Source organism: Myiozetetes cayanensis, unplaced genomic scaffold (assembly GCF_022539395.1).
Source record: "Myiozetetes cayanensis isolate MyiCay16 unplaced genomic scaffold, myiCay2020 scf20-37, whole genome shotgun sequence".
NCBI classification, from domain to species: Eukaryota; Metazoa; Chordata; class Aves; order Passeriformes; family Tyrannidae; genus Myiozetetes; species Myiozetetes cayanensis.
Window position 1 is genome coordinate 12,114,943 of NW_026087412.1, and position 20,409 is coordinate 12,135,351.

The 20,409-nt window shown below is 36.6% G+C and overlaps 1 protein-coding gene across 29 annotated transcripts in view; it reads right to left on the bottom strand.

Annotated features, from left to right (window-relative positions):
- The window catches only part of RBFOX1 (RNA binding fox-1 homolog 1), a 1,102,859-nt gene that overhangs the window by 63,861 nt on the left and 1,018,589 nt on the right, over positions 1–20,409 (bottom strand). For 27 of the 29 annotated variants that reach the window (XM_050317469.1, XM_050317468.1, XM_050317475.1 and 24 more), the window contains 3 exons: positions 19,789–19,849; positions 14,569–14,622; positions 1,953–2,033 (listed from right to left, as the gene is read on the bottom strand). In XM_050317469.1, the coding sequence (XP_050173426.1) occupies positions 1,953–2,033; positions 14,569–14,622; positions 19,789–19,849 (196 nt within the window). The remainder of the gene's footprint in view (positions 1–1,952; positions 2,034–14,568; positions 14,623–19,788; positions 19,850–20,409) is intronic. The other 2 variants (XM_050317472.1, XM_050317491.1) reach the window with 1 other exon arrangement.

Sequence of the window (20,409 nt, forward strand, 5' to 3'; positions counted from 1 at the left end):
AAACTATTTTGCATTTTTATTGAAAGTTTTGTAATAAGGAGAAATAAAAAACCTAATTACAATCATTAGTAATTGTAGTAATTTTGTGTTATTAGGAGTTGTGACCCTGTGGGGGAAACTGCATTTTGGCAAGATAAAATACTACACATAATAAAAGAAAAATCCTGACTTGCATGCACAGAGAGTCAACAAAAGTTTAATAATTTCTTCTGCAAGGGCTACCAGCAATGTCTGTTATGAAACTGTGCATTACACATTGCCCAGTGGGAGGCAGATAGGCAAAGTCTGTTTACTTATGTATTTGGCATAATTGAAAACAAACAGGTGTTTGTTAGGATATCATTATTCAAGGAGCACCACTGCAAAGTAAGATTTTTCAGAGGGATTGACTCACGACACGTAATGGAAACAGCGAAGTACAGAGCTCAGTGAGCTTGCAGCTTCTCTCCAGGGATTTAATACTAGTGGGAATACCACGTGATGTAAACAGCAACTCCACAAATAAATGTACCAGTGATGTAAGAGGAGAAACAGGGAAAACTTATGAAGGGCTTTTTTTAAAGTAATTTTCAGAAACTTAAAACAAACACTGCCCCCTCTCCTCCAAAATAAGCTCCCTAACAGCAAGATGAGTGAAATGTCTGGATCATTTTCTGGGAAAAAAATTTCAGTCAAAGATGGGTATTTTGGTCTAAAAGGAACAGTGCACTAAAAACATGCAAAAGGGAGTACTGATTAAAACAGTAAGTACTTAGTGTCTCTGTTGCTACAAGGATTTAAAAAACCTTATTGCTTGGGAAACGTAACATAGTACAAAATAGTTCTGGGAGCACCTGGAAGCAAATGCAGATTAAACTGACAATTTAATTTCTAATTTAAAATACTGGATATATTTTGTTCGTTCACTATGCATTTGCAGACCCTAGACTGCTGATTTAAAAGTGGATCCCAGATGTATCCTGGAAAAGCAGGAGCTCTAGGGATGACATTGAGAGCTTTTGACATAAGACAATGACATGACTGTAGAGATGATCACTATGGAACTCTTTTGTCCTCATTCTTGGTTTTAATTGAAAAAAGAAATTAATTATTTTAGTAGTCTAGATAAGCTCTAAAGGAGTACAACTGCATTCTAGACTGAATACAACCTTCATAAAGAACATATTTGATAATGTTAAATCAGACAATATAAAGTATTTTCTTTCCAGAGCACTGCTGTGAGCACAGAGCCAGTGCAATTGCTGCTCCTGCATTCAGTCACAGACTTCTTATCTGACCAGGAGCCAAAATGGGCATCACTGGCACCATGAACACAATCTAAAATACTCTCAGAAGAATCAGTTCTGCTTCTGCTGCAGGGTTTCAGAGGACACATCTCCACTCCAAAGTTTTACGTAGAAAAATGGCTAATGGCAGCAACTATCATTTCAGATTGTCTCTGCTATTTTTATTAGGGTAGCTTTTTATGACTCAAAATACCCACTTGCATACAGGTTGTTCCTTTTGTAAAAAAAAAAAAAATGAAAAAAAAAAAGGCTTCATATCTATTTGCTTCCTGACACAATCAAATGGCTGCATGATAAAAGACCTTTTGTGTATTGTGAGCAGGATGGAAGAAGAAAGACAACATCTACACAAAATGCAGAGCGTGCAACAGTACTGGATTCCAAAAAACATCATTATTACTGTAGAATTTTTGACCATTTCTGTAGAACATTGAAATATAGGTGATTTTTTCCTTTTTTTTTTTTTTAATATGAAACACTTTGAGGATAAAAATGCAACTAAAAACACCAAGTTATCTCTCGACATTACTCACATATATGTTTATAAATACCACATTTGCTTTAACAAAAGCTGTTGGAAAAGTTCACATTTTTAGGGGGCTTAAGTTACATTAATGTGCTTTTGTCACAAAACAGAACAAAAAACGAGCCATAACACTAGCTTACTTGTGGATGTGTATACTAGTGAACTGGGGGCACTGTACACGGGAGATCCCTCCTGGTTTGCCTGGCACAGCAGCACCCTGCCTACAAGAAAGAGAGAGAGAGTGGTATCTGGTTTTGGAACACTTCAACTAAACCTCAGTTTTTATCTCAAAACAGAAATAAAGTCACAACCAGTGAGAAAGTCACAGCAGCGCAGCGAAGCAGGGGAGCTTTTTGTCCTTCGACTTCAAAGCAGAAAGAGCCCCAACAAACACGTACAATTTGACAATGGAAAAAAGCAAAACACAGACATGCTCCAGAATCCCAACACCCTTGTTATCCCATGGGGAAGCTGGTGCCCCCTCCGAGCACTCCCAGTGCCCCAGGACCTCGCCCCGTGCTCCATCTCCCTCTCAGCCCTGTCTCCCTGGATATTCTGCTGCCCATGGGAGCATCCACCCACCCATCCCACCTGGCTGCTGCCTCCTCAGCTCCCTGTCCTGGCTGGAATGAGGCTCCTGGAGCCAACACTGCAGGGAAATCAGACCACAGCACTCCCATGGACAGACCAGGAATGATCTCGGTGACATCACTTGCATTAACACTGGTGCAAGTGATGACTGATATATAACAACAGTATATAGTTCAGTACTTTTTGCTCAGAAATAGATAAATATAAGCTCATTTCCAGGGAATAAGCGGGATTCAGGACTAAGAACAAAACCAAATAATAGAAAAAAATTAAAAGAAAAAATAAAAGTAATAACCAAATCAATTTAAAACAATGTTTTTGCAACGCTCATTTTGAACAAGTGACACAAGTTTAGGCTTGTTTCCTGTGGGTTTTTAAAATCAATTTAAATAAAATGCCTTAGTCTTTCTTAAAATTATATTTTAGCAGTCTTAGCTGAATACAGATTTAACATTGGTCAGAGGTAGAAACAACTGTACTTTCACAAAGGGAAAAAAACTTCTGCACTTCTGGAATAGAGTCTGTCAGGAAAAGCAGGATATGACACATCTGGTTTTGCAGATATATGCGCATATATCTGTATATACACACACAGAACTATACATACACACCCCCTGACATACTCCAAGCTGTCAGGATTTGTGAATCACACAATTCAAAGGCATTAAATTTATATGGAGATTTGTGAAACTTTAGTAGCTGTGCACTGACATACAATGCAGCTCCACAGTGCTCAGTCCAATACGTTTGGAAGGACCAGATTCATTACAAACGGTAGGCAGGTTTTCCACTGAGTATTACAAGAGCAATTCCCAACTTACTATTCAGTTACCAGTGCAGAGTTCTTTCAAAAAATATTTTTAAAACATTTTCTGCCATTAACCAGTTCTTTGATTATTGCTTGCAACTGTCAGTTGAAGAAGAAATATTGGAAATACTGAATAAAAATAATTCTTGTCATTTATGCAGTTTAGCTAAGACTGACCACTGGAAATCTCATTAGTTACTCTGCTTCTTTTTCCAGTCATTCACTACTAAAATAAAAGATAAAACAAGCTAAATTCCACCCCACCCCCCCTTTAAGGCAACACATATTTGATTATATTAATATCTATCCCTCTCAACTTTCTAAAAAAATCCACAAGTGGAAGCTGTCAAATGAACATGTACCCACTGAGATCTTAATTAAAAGCAGTATTTTCAGACTACCAAATAAACAGGCTCAATCCACACACTCATTTGATACCAGGAATGTGTACATTGGAATATTAATGGATGTAACACCACAGATGCTTCAAAACTTGTGCTATTTGCAGAAGGGTGAAAATGAAAGTGAGCTGAAGACCCAGAGGCTCATCCAGCTGAGAGAAACACATTAGGAAAATGAGTCATTTTCATTAGGTTTTAAGAACAGATAACTATAATGACTTCAAGTATAATTAGTAAATATATAAACAAAAAGGCTTTTAGAAATATCAAATAATACAGTTTGTTTACATTATTCACCATAAATCCTCAATGACACTTTTCTTGCACCATGCTCCACAGGTATTTTCCAATTCTTACAGTTTTTCACATTTCATCTCAACAAGTCTCATTTTCCCTACTCTTGTCTTCTAATTTTTAATGAAAGTACTTCAAAACAGATGCTTTTTTCATCTGTGCTACTAGAGTGTATTTAATTTCTTGCATAGAGCCTTGTAATTATATTTTGACAATCTGCCTTCGAATTTGTACATAAAATTAATACTGATAACTAAAACATTGTTATTGGATTTTGTTAGAAAAAACATTGAACTTTTTAATCTACTTTTGTAAGAAAAGATTATTTCTGCTGCATCTAATTTTAGTATTAAAAATATTTAAATTGTGATTAATACAACTGAGGGAAGACTGAATTATTTACAATAAGATCTTGGATAAACCTCAGAACACAGAAACAATTTATAAATTCCCCAATGGAAAAAAAAAATATAATTCCTCCAGAATACTAAATTCTTGCATGATGGAACAAAGGGGATTTTAAAATAAAGTTTGTAACATTTCTGCTCGAACTGTTAATAATACCATGGAGCCGATGAACTTCATAAAATTTCAGTCGTACAAAAGTTCATCTTCAATTCCCCAGTGCCATCTGTCCCAGCATATTTCAGGTTGATGTTTTCTCCTTAAGAATCACCTCCAGCCCCTGGGATTTGCAGCTCACACCAGGCCCCTACCCCTGCAGAGATCCACCTCTCACCCTGGTGCACGGGCTGAGGACAAAACCACACTTTTCAAGATCAAAGGCTATTCCCACTCATCCTTCTCTTGCTCCAATGTTTTCTCCTACAGTCCACGATTAAGGATGTACTGTTTGATTAGGTCCTTTGTTGAAGCACTATAGTTATTTTGAGAAATAATTACTCTAAAAATATGCAGGGTTGTGGAAAAAAAAATATGTGAAGTCATTGATATTTTTAGAATACTTAAAATTCGGTTCCCAGTGGTTACAAGACATCTGAATAAATGTATTCTCCTAATTTTTTCAAACTTTCAAAAATAAGTTTTTGTGTACAGTTATTTACATGATTCATATAAACTAATCTGCAGAGCATAAGTGGAAGTACCAATATACTGGTGATGCTGCAGAGACAACTAACTATCAGTACATACATTCTATAATACTATTTACCACATCAAAATCCAAACAAAGCCACAGGAGAAAGCGAACAAAAACTAATACTATTTGTGTCCCATTTTGACTATATTATTATAAACTGTTATGTTAGTACCCTACTCTAAAAGCTACATTATTTATTAAATTCAGTAACTGTTATTTCATTTTCTCCTTCTCCCCATCTGTCTGGGGAGCCCAATCTTCTCCCTGGGTTAGTTCTGATCGTTCTGGTCACTATTTTCCTTCATACCTTTTGCAACAACTATTATTCCCATACATTTTAGGGGACAAAGCATGAAGAAAACTGTAGAACTGCATCTCTCATGGACAAATAAGGAGATTTGCTAGGGTATCAAAGATCCTCATAAGCAATCCGTGTCCGCTCTTGATTTGCTGCTTTAAAAGTGTAATTTAATATTGGCCTTTTCAGATAGAAATAGCATTATCTTTGTTTTGGTCTGAACTATTGTTCTATGATGGATTATTTCAAAATGTGTCACAGAAATGGATCAGAAACACCTAATAAAAAGCTCCTGTTGTACAATAATAGCTTATGTTAGCTTCTATTGTCCCTTCTGACTAGGGAATTTAAAGAGAGCCTCTATAGCCTCTGTCTTGAATACATAACAGTTGTTAAGTGCTCTCTTAGCCCTTCATTATCAATAGTCAAACTACACAGCCTTAGTATGCTTTTAAATATGCTGTTAATTCAAAAAGAAGGGCTTTGTGAGGGCCTTCAGTTATTTGGGATCTCTATAAAGGAACAATACTCTTCAGATTTTAACACAACCGATCAGGCATGACTGCATGTTTCATCCATTATTAACAAGGAATAAAGTAGCATCACCCAAACCCCCACACCTCCTTTCTTCCAATATGCTAAAAATACAAATAAAACGTATGTTTAATCCCACCAAAGTTTATATATATATATAGTTTCAGTTAAACAAGAGGGTAGGGAGGAGAACCTAAAGCAGTTGGTATTTAAAGGTGAGTTCCATAAGTCCAAACCTGTATTCATCTTGCCTTCTGACAGCAACCCTGAAATACATTCAGTTACTGAACAACCTCTGTGTACTTGCTACTGGTAATGACCATGAGGCTCTGTTCTATACATACACTTAGGTAGTAAATCCCTGACCCACATATAACCTCACACATACAGGGGAAAAAAGCCCCCCCCACACACAAAAAAATAGGTGGCGAAGGTATTTGTCTCCAAGGTATTTTCTGTGATTCCCCCTATTCAAAATTCTATTTAAGACGTAAATTTTCCTTCCATCACTTTTCTCAGCATAGTGCGGGTTTCTTTATTATCACCTCTCAGAGTGTCACCTCAACACTCAATGAACTCAGGGCCTAGCAATGCATGTTACAACAAACATAATCTGTAAGCCATTCCAATTATTCTTTGCTGGCCATATCATTTCCCAGCTTTTGGCAAACAGACCTATCTCCCATGCGCCATGGAGTCATGTAGAAAACTTGGAGTGGTGCTGTCAGGATTGCCCATAAATGTAACTTTTCTACAAAATACATTTACTATAGGATATATCTCTACAAATTCAGGTGCACGTAAATTGATATTCTGTGATATTCACTGCCATTATTTGGCACTGGGACATGTGCCCCACTGAAGCTGTCCAGGATCTTTGACAAATCCAGTCTTTATTCCTCATCTTTCTAGGTGCTCCTAGCAGATGCAATAAGTATGTAGGTAAATGATGGTTACTCTTGGTTCACTGTAACCTTACCTTGGTTCATTTGTAACTTTAAGAAAGAAACCTGAGAGAAATCCCGAAGTATAAATATAAACTCTGAACTGGTGTTATACTGTTCTTGAAATTGGATACTTGAGAACATACATAATACACTTATGTTCTGCTGATAACTAAAATGGGTCACATTTATACATTCATAGATACATCTGCCTGTTGAATAAAGATTGCAACAGGAATAGAATCAGAGAATAAATGAAACTGAAGCCTTTCTGCACAAACACTGCAGTTTCAACATGGCCCTGGAGGGATTACAAGTGGATGTGTTTATGCTTTATCCTCTCATATTGTGTCAAGACACTATTTTCTGTGTAAATTACCTATTTCAGTAAATCTATAAGACAGAGATGCAAATCTAATGCAATTAGATGCAGACATGCAAATTACTAATCCCTCAGTTCTACTTGCTTATACCAGTGAATGCTGGTTTTGACTTATAAACAAAATTCTATTCCGAATGACAAGCTGAGAATATAAAAGAGCAAAAATTGAATCATCATGCATAATCCTGGCTTTAGCTAGTTTAGTTTTTTCCTACACCAGTCAAATTCCAGAATTTCAGGAGTATGAAAAACCATTACCAAAATGATAATGCAGTGTTTCCAAACTTTCCAAAACATTCACTTTTACTAGAAGCAGTTCTGTGCTTGGAGATTTCCAAAGAAAATCTGAAAGCACCAAACTGACAGAGCTTGTAAGCACAGCCTCAGCTGCATCCATAAAAGACTAAATGAATGAAAACCTCTGTATTTTGAAATTTACTCTCACTAAGTATTATGAAATGCAACTGCAATGCAAATACATGGGGTTTCTCCATCCAATGCCCAAAATGGGAAAAAAATGCATGACATGGAAGAGAAAACATTACTTATATGTTTGGAATACAATTAACCACCATCTTAAGCTGCTTTAGCATTAACTGACAGATGTAATCAAGCTTTAACACACAGCAGAGTTGTTTTCCATTCCACTTAAGGGTATTAACTTTACATTTCATATATTACTCTACTATTTTGCATTTCAGAATAGTTTGTCTGCCTGACTGTCCATCCTAACGCATGGATCTTCCTAACTTTGTTATTCTTCTAATCAGAGGAATTTATTCCTCTGCATAACAGCTATTAACTTATCTAGCACTGCAAATATCCCACCCAGTTCTGAACAAACAAGTGTTTTAGTGATAACCTTGTAGTTTGTCTTAAATTTTCCTCTGAGAGATTCTTAAGCCACTGCTTTTTACATAAAGCCGTGGCTGATACTTGGATTACAATCCCAATTTAATCTATTAGACACCCATCATACATATCACAGCCTTGATCTCAGGTGCAGGCAGTGCCCACCCAGACTCACCTGTGTTGGCAAATAACTGGGAGACAGGAGCAGTTGCTATGGGACAGATGGTTTTATATCCAGACCCTAAACCTACATAACACACAGTCTGGAGAGGCTGTCATCTTATCTAATTTATTTTTGGATCTGTCACTAATTCAGGAAGCCACAGAACATATTTTCACTAAGCACCAGAATGATGTTTAAATAAGAGAAGTCCAAGTATCATTTTTCCTGAAAAGATTCTCTTTGTGAGTAAAGCACAGTACTTAACTTTAAAATTTGATCAATTATATCCTCAATAAAAACATACAGGGAGCAGAAGCAATGCAATGACAAAGAAAGGACAGTAGAGCTCCTGCTTGATCAGAACACTTTCTTTTGTGCAATTAAAGTAATAGTTAAACAAGGTAAATCTCCTACTATGTGGAATTAGGAGAAACATGGAAACACGGTCAGCAGATCAAGACCTATGTCTCAGCAAGACTGTACCATCAAGCAAACTGATCCAACCACCCTCAGACATCTCCCTTCTCCAACTTTCAGCAAACACAGAGTTTCTGTTTGCCCAGATTCTATTTGTGCACAAATTTCATCATAATCCTGTACCAAATGATTTCTCTATACCGGGCTGGGGTCAAAAATTTCCAAAATTCTGCACTAAAGAAACAGGAATTCCCTTCTTAACCATTCTTCATCTTCTGGTATAAAGCTCTATCTACACTTCAAGATTTACTATCAAATAATCAAATCTATGGAGTTTTTATAGAGATCATATAGGAACAGTATGAAAGTCTACAGTGTATATACTGTGATTAAATATACATCCAAAAGAATCACCTTTAAAGGGGCAATACTGACACAGTATCTGTGATGGTCTCTTTAAAATGTGCAGACTTACGTACAATGGTGAATAAAGGTAGATTAATCTTGCTCCAGATTTAAATGTATAACCAATTGACTAAATTATTATTTCAAAAAATGAGCCGTTGGCATTATTCTCTGAATAACCCTTGTTCAGTTAACATGAGGGTATACACTTTAATGAAAAACTCATTATAATGTAGCATAAGGCATAATTAATTCTGGACTTTTTTTGTATGTGTAAATACCTAGTACAGATGCTGAATTCCATTTTTCTACTGGCTTAATTCATCTTTTATAAACCAGTATATCCACTATAATGGTTTGTAACAGCTCCACAGAGTTTAGAAAAGCATTAGCTGTCATCAGTGGTGTTAATCTAGCTAAGATGTCATCATTTGTATGATGGTAATTTAACATTATGAGTTTTGAAGCAACAGTTAAAGCATTCTTCTATGCTTTGCAAAGGAGTATCTGTATAACAGGTGCAATATTAAAAGATAATTATTTAACTGTAGTTAGAAAATTATTTAAGCTGTTTATCTAACAATCTTCAAAATATATTTCTTTAGCAAAGTTCAAATCTAAGTGTATGTAATCAAATTGTAAAATGAATTAATGTAAGTAGTAACAGACAGACAGTTTTCACTATAATTATGCTTTAGAGATATGGTACAGTGAACTTTTACCCCAGGATTAGAATTGCTGTGCAAGCATATAATTCAGCTTCACAAACTCCAAACATCTTCACTGAGAAGTGTTTCTAGGGTATTTGCTGAGCTTATGCAAGACTCATTTAAATTCAAACAGAAACACTATAAAGATGAAATGAATCCCAGGTGCTCTCACACTCCAGAAATAGATGCTTTAAGACATGAACAAAGAGAATTAGTGTTAGCAAATGTAGAGGAATCCTCTTTTCCCCTGGATTCCTTTAATTTAAGTGCATATTTTGATACCTATTACTATGGTATTTCTTTACTTCTTAATTATATATAACGTGATATTTCAAACTTTTAAACAAACTTGTCAAAGGAAGCTTGTTCCAAAATCTGATTGTTGATGGGCACTGTTACCTTCCAGATGCACAACATGCCAAAAAGCCCTGGGCATCTAAAACTTCTCTGTCCTCTGAGGGCACATAAAATAGCTAAAAAAGCACAAGCTCTTTCCCTTTCTTTCATTTTAACTGATGAGGAAAATGTTGCCAGTGACCTTGGAATAATAACTACTCACTGCCCAAGGAACTGGGTGCCTGCAAGAGTCTTACCTTGTTAAGACTATTTATGAAGTGACTACAACTAGAGGGCTATGTAGGATGACTCTTGAAACTGCCTTCTAAGAAACTTCTAGAACTTCATCATCATTCAGGAGAAATAATAGTCCCTTAAGTAAAAGGAGAATGGGATCTATTACTTGTCACCAAGCTGTGCTCCATGACTTGTTCTAAGGGTCCTTCATCACTAGTCTTCCATCCTTTCTTTCTCTACTGCCAACTTAAATTTTGAAATTCCAGAAATACTGTTTGTTGGTCATGATCAGACAAGAGTATTTTCTCACGTGAGTCACAGTGAATTTAACTGTTCTCTAAGTGTTCATTAGATTTCCAGGTGATTTCTGTAACATCTTTTTCCCCACCTGCCAAGAAGAAACCTCTCCAACAGGTATAACAAATATATTTTCTCCCATGAATGACAAAGTCTTTTTAAATGACCTTACTGTGTCTCAAGCTACCTGCTTTAAAGGACTGATCTGTTGTAGTAATACAGGTGCAACAATATATTTCAATAAGGAGAGTGCAGGAGGTTGCTCAAAAATTCATCATTAAAAAAAAAAAACAAAACCCAAAAGATCTGAAATAACTGCAAGGAGCAACATCGAAATTGGCTTTCAGACTGCCTGAGGCTGAAAGGATGGCTAGTTATTACAGATAAAATATACACCATATAAAAATAAGCAAGTAAAAATTATATTATAAATAAAATACAAACCACAGAAAGAAAGAACCAGAGTACACCTAGTAAAGGAACCCAGCTGGAAATCTGTGTTTTTCCCAGCCATAAATGAGTGTATAGGGGAAGTGAACAGACTCTAGCTGAATATACCAAAACTATGGGTCACTCTGGGATATATTTAAAACTTGAGGGATACACAAATAAATGGTAAATTTGTCCCAGTTTACACTAAGAGTTTGTGAGATGAATCACACAGTGCTTCTTACAGATTTCCTTATTAGAACCTGCCTACAAACTTGATAAAAAGTTTACTGGGAAAGATAAGCTGAAATGGAAATCATAACTTCATTAAGCATTTCTTTCTCGTGAGGGGGAAAACCACCTTAAAGAGTATGCCTTTATTTAATAGAGGGAGAGTGGACGTAAGTCAGTTTTAAAAAAAATTCTTATCCGTTATCATATGTGGAAAAGTGGAATGCTGTAAAAATCTGGAGATTATAAATAAATAAAAAAGAAATCACTGTCCTTTTGTTTTCCATGAAACATCATTTTAAGGCTCCCCAGTGAAGTGGTGGGAAGGGCAGGAGCATGTTCACCAGCACATCCACAGCCAGCAGCCATCAGGGAGCTTTGCTAGACCTTGGAATTGCAGAGCAGCCTTCAAGGGGCCCTTCATGAACGTGTCACTGGAAATCCATACTAACACCACCACGGCTAAAGAGCCGTATTTCCAGAGGGTTCTAATTTACTACCGCGTGAGCATTTCACAGTCACTAAAACAGCCTTAGAAGGGCTACCCAGGAAGAAAAAATCTATAGTGGTTTGTAAATATATAGTATTTTGCAGTCCCCAAGTAATACTTTACTTTCATAGTGTCTGCTGTGCATCTGCTACGCATCCTGTCGGCTCCATTTTTAGCTGTCACGCGTTTCCTCAGTAAAGCTTTTCCTTCACAGAAGTGAACACTCAGGGAAAAAAAAAAGCTGAGCTATAACAATCATGTCACTGGTCCTACTGTTTACCGTTATCTTCAAGGTTTTAGGGTTGATTTACATTGCGTTCCTCCCTATTTGACTTTAATTGTCTGCTTCAAGTTGTCAGGACATAACTATATCTTAGATTTGCATTGCATTAGGGGATCTTCTCCTTTCTCTATTGATCTTGTCTTATGGAGTAATTTAACTCAATTCTAATTTTCTTTTGCATGCGGGGTGCTCTCCAGCCAAGGAAGTGAGTTATGTGTATTCAAGTGGTGCATCTTATGAATCTTGTTAAGCTTTACCGCCTTCCAGCCCGCACTGATGGAATATTTAATCACAGGAATGAGTTGGCAGATATGATGTACAATACGGCTCAGCCTTGCGGCGTGTGTCTTCACCGGCAATTGAGGAACGGGGGAATTTGCCATCCATCAGTGCCATCCTGACAGCTTTGTATAACCTTCTGGTTTTCACTTATTTATGAAGATTAAAGGTACTTTAAATCAACAGTTTCTCTGCAAATGTATCATCTTTATTTCAGAAGTGGCCAAATTTTTCATCGTTTATTAGTAGCAAAAGGAACTTCTTGCGCTGACTGTGAAAAAGTTGGTCTGATTTTATCCTGACAGTGTTGGAGACAATAATTAAACCAAATAACTAGAACTTTCACTGCCTTAAAAATCACATTTCTAATTCTATAATCTTCAAAAGTGCAATTGCTTCTTCTCTAGTAAAGGTGCTGGGGAAACCCAAAAGTAAAGATGCATTGCAGTGTTCTATTCCAGCTGCAGTGCCCTTTTACTGTTTCATTTCCTAACATCTTTAGGAGATCTAAAAATCTCCTAAATCTGTTTAAGAGATTTGAACTAAATTATTTAAAAGAAAGTTTAAATGTCTGAGAAAATATCATCTTTGAGTCAATATAAAAAATAATGCATTTGACATGCATTAAAAAATCTCAACAAAACCAAAACATTAAACTGTCTGCCTGCATAAACAGAAAAAAAAAATCTGAAATAAATGAAGCATCTTGATAGAACTTTCTGCATAGGTGTGGTGGAGTGCATGTCATAATTCATAAAATTAAATTAATACTCTTCTAATGGTAATTAAAGATTCTCATTAAGAAGGGCAAACACCTCCCTAGTGTTGGCAATAAAAATGCACTTGGGACTTGAGGAGGTTATACAAAAAAATCAATAACCTGCCATTTTATAATTAAAAGACAAAATAAATGTTAGGGAAAAGTCCAGTAAATTAGGAAAATTACCTTCAGGAGAGATTGAAAATATTGATTTTAATTTACAAACTATGTGAACTCTTCATGCCCTACTTCATGAGACAATTATAAGTCAGATTGTTAATTCTGCATACGTATTAGAAAATTGATTACTGTACTATGGGAATATTATTATATTTGTCATTAACACAAAGTCATTTATATAAAATGACTAATAACTCTGACTTTCTAATTTATGCAGGTTCAGGGTTGGTTCACTAACTGCTCAAATGAGATCAATGTTAAATTCCTGTTTTCAACTTAGACATTCATCAGGGAGGGAAATAAATTCTGCCTACACTAAATATTGCAATCCCATGAATGCCAGGTTAGTATTTTTATTATACTTTGCCACTTTTATCCTAATTGGAACATTTTTATCTCTTTCAGTAGAGGCACTGGATGTATTACAGGCAGCCTTTTTAAACAACAAATATCTGTTTGTAACAATGACCTTTTCAACAATTTTTGTCTGTTCAAATCCCTCAAAGTAACAAAAGTTTTCAGCTTTGCCTAGTGGAGACTCAAATACCTCCATGAATGGAAATTCCCCAGCTCTTGTGGGCAACCTCTTCCCAAGCTTAACTACCGCCCATGAAAAATGCTTTCCTGATATCCTTATGGGTAGGATCCAAATCTCACTGAAATAACTGGGGTTTGGAGTACAATTAAGTTTATTTTCAATCTTGTTGTTGAAGCGCATTTAGAAAGTGATGCTTGCCATGACTGAATTCCAGCAGAAAAAGACTGGATCTCTGTAACTTTAAGTTGCAACCAGGATCAGAATTCGGTCTCACTGAAGACTCAAGTGATAATATAGATTTTAAATACAAAAATATGAAACTGAAAAACTAAAAATAAAATTTAAAGAAATATTTAAAAAACCCCCACATTATGAACACAAATGTTCTATAGGTATGTGTGGTTACCTACATATATGTACAAAATAAAGATTTTTATAGATAAGATTTTTTGCTGTTGTTGCTCACTAGGCTTAAATAACTCCTGGAGGAAAGTGACAGTACTGAAATATAAAATAAAATATAAATAAAATAAAAACTCATGTGGGACTGGGATACTGCAGTACATTTCATGTTATACTATCTACTTTCCAATAAAAAGCTATTCATATATCTTTTATATAAAGTTTAGTATGCCCAGGTAACATAAAATCCTGCATCACAAATCTGTAACTAACTTGTAGATAACGTGAAATCACACAAAAAACAAACCTCACACCAAACACGTATTCTGTACTTTTGCATATTTTAAAGAACACTAAAATAAAATATGGCACGGACAACTATAGCACAATCCTTACCTGCATAGAACTCTGGACTATAAACTGCACCAACAACTGGATTTAATTTCCAGCCTGCAGCAAACATAAAAACATAACGGGGTTAATATTGTAATTGGTGATGATAATAATAATTTTATTACTATCATTGTATAGAAATAAACAGATAAAAAGGCTTCAAGAAAGGTCATTTTAATGAAAGTTTTGTAGGCATCTTTGATTACTGATCTTCAATATCAGACTCTGATGTATGGAAATAAGTAATGAAACAAGGCATTCTCTAGACACGGCACTGGGGTAGATGACCAGGTGAACTACCTTGGCTGAAATGCACAGTTGCCATGGTCTTACTCCTTAAGCTATGGAATTAAGCCAGCACTAGTTCAGCTATCCCTGTACCCTGTAGGACCAGAGCACATCAGTTCTTAGTTCAGAGAGGCCAGGACAGTCCATTCACCGGACACAAACTTTTCTGATAAGCATTTGTTAGTGGGGGTTACAAGGCAACCAAAATAACTGGAGCACTTTGATTCCACTCTGGGAAAAATGAAAGCACAGCCACAGTGTGGAAATGTCTTGTTGTGACATGAAAGAGATGTGGGATCCAGCCACCTGCATTTGTAAACCCGACTGTCTGCACTTTAACAGGACAATTGCAGACACACACCAGGGCTGCAGACAGTGCTGGGGAGAGAATGGGAATGCACATCCTGCACAGTTCTGAAGGGGCACAAATGCAGCCACTGCCTTTGTCTTAAATAATCACCATCCTCCCGTTGCTGCTGTAGAACCAAAGCACAGAACCAGGAGATCCCTGGACAGTGTGTCCCACACAAACTCCAAATAGTCACTGCCATGCCCTTACACCTCACGTGGCATTTCCAGCTGAGCCTGGGCCCAGGCTGGCTGCACAAGCAGGGTCTGTGTTCAAAACGTGTGATGTTAAAGACAGCCATGCTGGAGGGGCTGGAGGGGAAGGGGCAAGAGAACAGCAAAGAGAACACTGGAAAACTCGATAGTGTTCTGAGCTGCGGTAAAGTGCCAATCATTGTGTTTTGCTCAGCCACAGGTAGATCCACTCCCAGTTAACTGCAAACTCCACAGAACATCCCCCCACCCACACTCCTTCTTTTTTTTCTTAAGTGAACAATTATTTTGAGGTACTGGGGCTGAAAAATTAGGGGTTTCCTAAAGCACACTCAAATCAGAGGAGTGGGAAGCACCTTTTGTAAATGGGAATAAAGAAAAAAACCTGAGTGAAAGCATCTTGCAAACTCCAGAACTACGGTACTTAAAATAGGACTTATAACCCTTGCTGGAATGAAAATACAATCAAGATAGTGACAACAAGGCTTTTCAAAATCACAAAAGCCAAGACTAGAAGAATTTAAATGCACACTACACTTATTTCTGCCTAAAGCGTCCTGCCTCCTGAAAATACCACAGGATTTTTACTCGACCCTTCAATTTTACATACTACAGGATTATATTTAGGAACATTGTGGTATGACATATCTGTTAGCCAAATTTCATTTGATAGAAAATCATTCAAATTTTGAGACTTTTGGTAAAAATCTAACATTTTATAGCTTAGGGAATATACAGTATTTCAAAATTCAGTACTTCCTCAGAAGACCACTGATCAGCACCACCCAAAATGAAAGATTGGACAGAATTCTAGATCTGTCAGCTTTTGCTGTCAAAGCAGCTGACAGACATCTCTCAGCTTCTAAGTTACACTAACAGTGCCACAATTTGTCTGAGAGGAAGAAAGAAAAAAAAAAATCTTGGAAGAGGCAGATTGTTCTTCACAGCTGAAAGGCACTCTCATATTTCAGCTCCTTACCACTCTCCCAGTGACGGCTGTCTCATCTAACTTTTTGAAGCCTATAGAGGAAATACTTCATTCATCGTGAAAATAACAGTAATTAAACTTAACTTTATCTTGTCAGCCAACAATGTGCTGGCCCATAGCTGTGTGGGTTAATCAAGTGTGATGGGAGTTGATGTATCCGAGCGAGCAGCTGCCAAGTAACCCGACTGCAGCAGCTGGAGGAGGCAAATTCTCGGCTGTGGGTGTAATTTTGTGCATTTTTCTTACTGTCACAATATTAATCTCCTCCTCAAGTTGAGACTGTAAAAGCTTAAAACTTAAAAACCAGCCAAGGAAAGAAAAACCCCTCTGCCTGACCCAGGCTCCCACTCTGTAGAGTCATCCAAAGAAACCTGCGACACCTTTTGCTTCCCTCCTGTTTGCTTACAGAGGTGTAAGGGAGGGAATTTAACCGTGCTAATAGTCACTAGCTGTGGTTTTGAATTTAAAGTTTGAGCAACAGAAGGCTCAAATTCAAGGCACCACAAGTATAAACTTTACAATACATTTATCCTTTTACTGATCCCTGTTTCATGCCCCTCATTTATTGCTGCAGTTCTCTGAATCTACTTGCCCATAATTCTCCATGCCCTACAACACTTGGCTGAGCATCCTGAATTGCAATATGGGCATCAGAAGAAAGTACAGCTGTGAACAGGATAGGCTGGAACATCTGAAAATGCCTCAAATACTTTTGCCATCGAGTAGAACTCCTGACACTGAGTTTCTTTGCAAAGAAAAGGTAGTTCTATCTCCAAAGCATGAGGTGAGCCATCGAAATCCTCCTGTCTGATAACAAACTTGAAAAGAAAGGCTCTCCTAGCAACAGAGCATTTATTAATTGCTCATTTGGGGCAGCCAAAAGTCAGTGGAAAGCATACTTATTTCAAAGATCATTTAGACACAAAAGTAAACAGCTTATTTGAATGAAGCTGCACACATTAAGAAAAAAAAAAAAGTCCAGGTTTTTGTGTTTCAAAATCTACTGACTTCTGCAATGCTATTAACAACATGAGCCCTGTTACCAAACAACCAGCAGTATTCAGGAATGAGAGACAAAACAGTGCGTATCTTGTTTTTAAATTAAAATAAATATCAGTGCCTGATGTTTTCATATAATACAACATGTGCCCCCACTACTTTTTGAATACCTGCCAACAACGTGTCAGTCACAACATACTCTTTGAAAAATAAAGCCAGGCATTAAAAAATAAATGGTTCTGAAGCGACAGGCATGTGCAAACAAAATGTTTCGGGCTACCTGCATCAGAAATCTTGCAAATGTTAATGTGCTGGTAGAAAAACTAGCTTTATATTTTATTTAAAAGATGAGACCTTTACTTTAGACAACAATAATCTTTAATAAATAATCAGCTCCAGCACTGGTTAATTCCTGACACGATGATAAAGAACTAGAATCATCCCATGCCAGGATGACTGATAACACAGGCACTGATGAAATTAAATGAAGCACCTTGCATGTCTACACTTCATTCCTTGTTGCTTGTGATGATTATGCAAGAGGAACGTGATTGTCCTTGTGTGTTTACTTTAGGAAACCTCAGATATTAAAGAAAGTAACAAAAGTAGCATTGCAACCGGAGTTTTTCTTGGTAGATACCCTTTAAATGGTGTGCAAAAGATCGTTCTGCATGCAGCACCTTGGCTGTATGCATTCACAAAGATAAAAGCTAATTTTTATGCACTGAACAGGATATTTCATACTTTTGGTGAGATCTAAATGAGATGAAACAGGATGGAAAATGACAAACAAAACACTTGCAGTGGGAAACACCTAACAGTAGATTTTGCCTGTCCTGGTTTTGGATATTACTAAATGATAATGTATGGCCTAAGTAATCCTGCAGTGCAGGGCACAGGCATGAACCTCCTCTAAAATGAGATTGCTAAAAATCTCACCCCTCTTGTTGCCAGCATTCCCTTCCTTCAGCACTGGGTGTGCTGATATGTAATGTTGTTATTTGCTAATGAATAGTTTTGTAGCCTTAGGATACTATGAATACAAAATATGCATCATCCCTTGTAGAAAAACTACTTTTATCATTACAAGGTAGCAGACAGAGTTCATAGTCTCATATGCATATGTATAATGCTCTGTATTGCAACAAAATCTTCTGTGATCCTGTCAAGCCTTGTATCTCTCTCACTAAATTCACCAAGATGCTTTAAAATCAGTAAAAGCCAAGGAAATTTTCCCATTTGCACCATTTACCAAGTTTCACATTTACATACAAAATGAGAAAGAAAGGAGTTTCTGAGAAATCATGAGGAATTTCAGACCCTTCTTCTCCAGATCATTTTCACTAGCTCAATTATCACATGTCAAATAAAAACCATCACTTAATTTTATTTTCATTGTGCTAGGAAAAAATGATGAGCCTTTCATTAAAAAATAAAGCCACTGTTTGCCTTGGGTTTTAGTAAAACCTCACTAATGAGACATCAAATATAGAAAAAACGATCCATTATATTTCAAAATGGAAAAGAATCTAATCTACCTCTGGAAACCTTAATGTGCAGATTTCATCTGCTTTCTACTGGATGGGAAAAACTGCATGAAATTGAAACACAAATAATGAGAACTACACAGTCTAATGAAACTGAAAAGTAATTGCAATTAACTTCAGTTGATGTGGTGTTGTTTGACATGGCTGAGTTAGGAACTTGTTTGAATTTTCTGAACTAGTAAATGCAAACTCAAGCATATGATCAAACACTCCCAAAGGAAACATTTAAAAACCCCTATTGTTTCCAGAGCCCTCAAATATCTATGATTTACTTTTCTATCATTAATGTACAACATTACTAACTTAGGTCGGTATTCGGATGAATTTTATTTTTAGGTGGATTGGAATTCTGAATTTTCCATGGGGGAAAAAAAAAAGTTTGCCCTTTTCCTCCAACAAGTTGTGGAAGGAAAACACAGAAAATAATCTTTGACGAGATCTGTGTCTAAAAGGTATCTCATGTCTGACAGAGACATTCTTCTTGCTGCTCTCCCCACCTCCATCACCCAAACCTAACTGAATCATTTATTGCAACATTAACACTGCATAATGGCACAGAGAGTGAAGCTTTCCTATCAGGCTCTCTTTTCCTCTATGAAAGCCACTGTGGTTATAAACACTCGGATCCCAGTCAGGCAATGAGAGGCATGCTATGCCCACGTGGATGTGAGTGAGCTGAGATGGATTTTATGGAACTTCTGCCCAGCCGTGTCATGATTTGGGACCCTTGGCAAAGCCTGAGCCCCGAGAAATGCAGGTGATGACACCTCATGAGCTCAGCAGAGTGAGGTTTGACATGCAGGGGCATTCAAACACAGCTCTGAGGTTTCATGCACTTACCATTCGTGTAAGGGTTGACCGTCTTTTTATTTGTCATTACACGTGCTGTTGCATTATTTACCTAAGCACATAGAACACTGGATTAGAAAGGGTTACAGGGAGGGCCACTGTCACTATTAAATGCATGCATTATTACTGCTATTAGTCATGTAAAAATAAAATGCAATTTAATTTATAGAAGGCAACAGGTGCATAACAAAATCATACTATTTATAATTACATTTACTTTCATAACCATTTTAACTTACAAATCATTTCAATAAAGCAACATCATATCATTTAAACTTTAATAAAAAGACATTAAAAGCAAATTAAAAGGTATTGCATAATTTAAGACTTAAGAGCATGCTTGTATTCCATGATAACACTGATACAAAAATACTCAAAACAGAAAAAAAAAGAAAAAAGATTATATGAAGGAACATGCAGTGGAGTAGAAAGGAAAGAGACAAGGTACAAGGAAACAAAGAAAATGTCAAAAAAGGGACAAACGAATTTTAGCAGTGTGCAACATAACCCTTCAGAAGAGAAGTACCATTGGAAAAGCAACATCTAGCATTCAACACTTGGAACAAGAGCCTTTTTCATTGCAAGAATTAACAAAATCATTCAAGCTTTAAA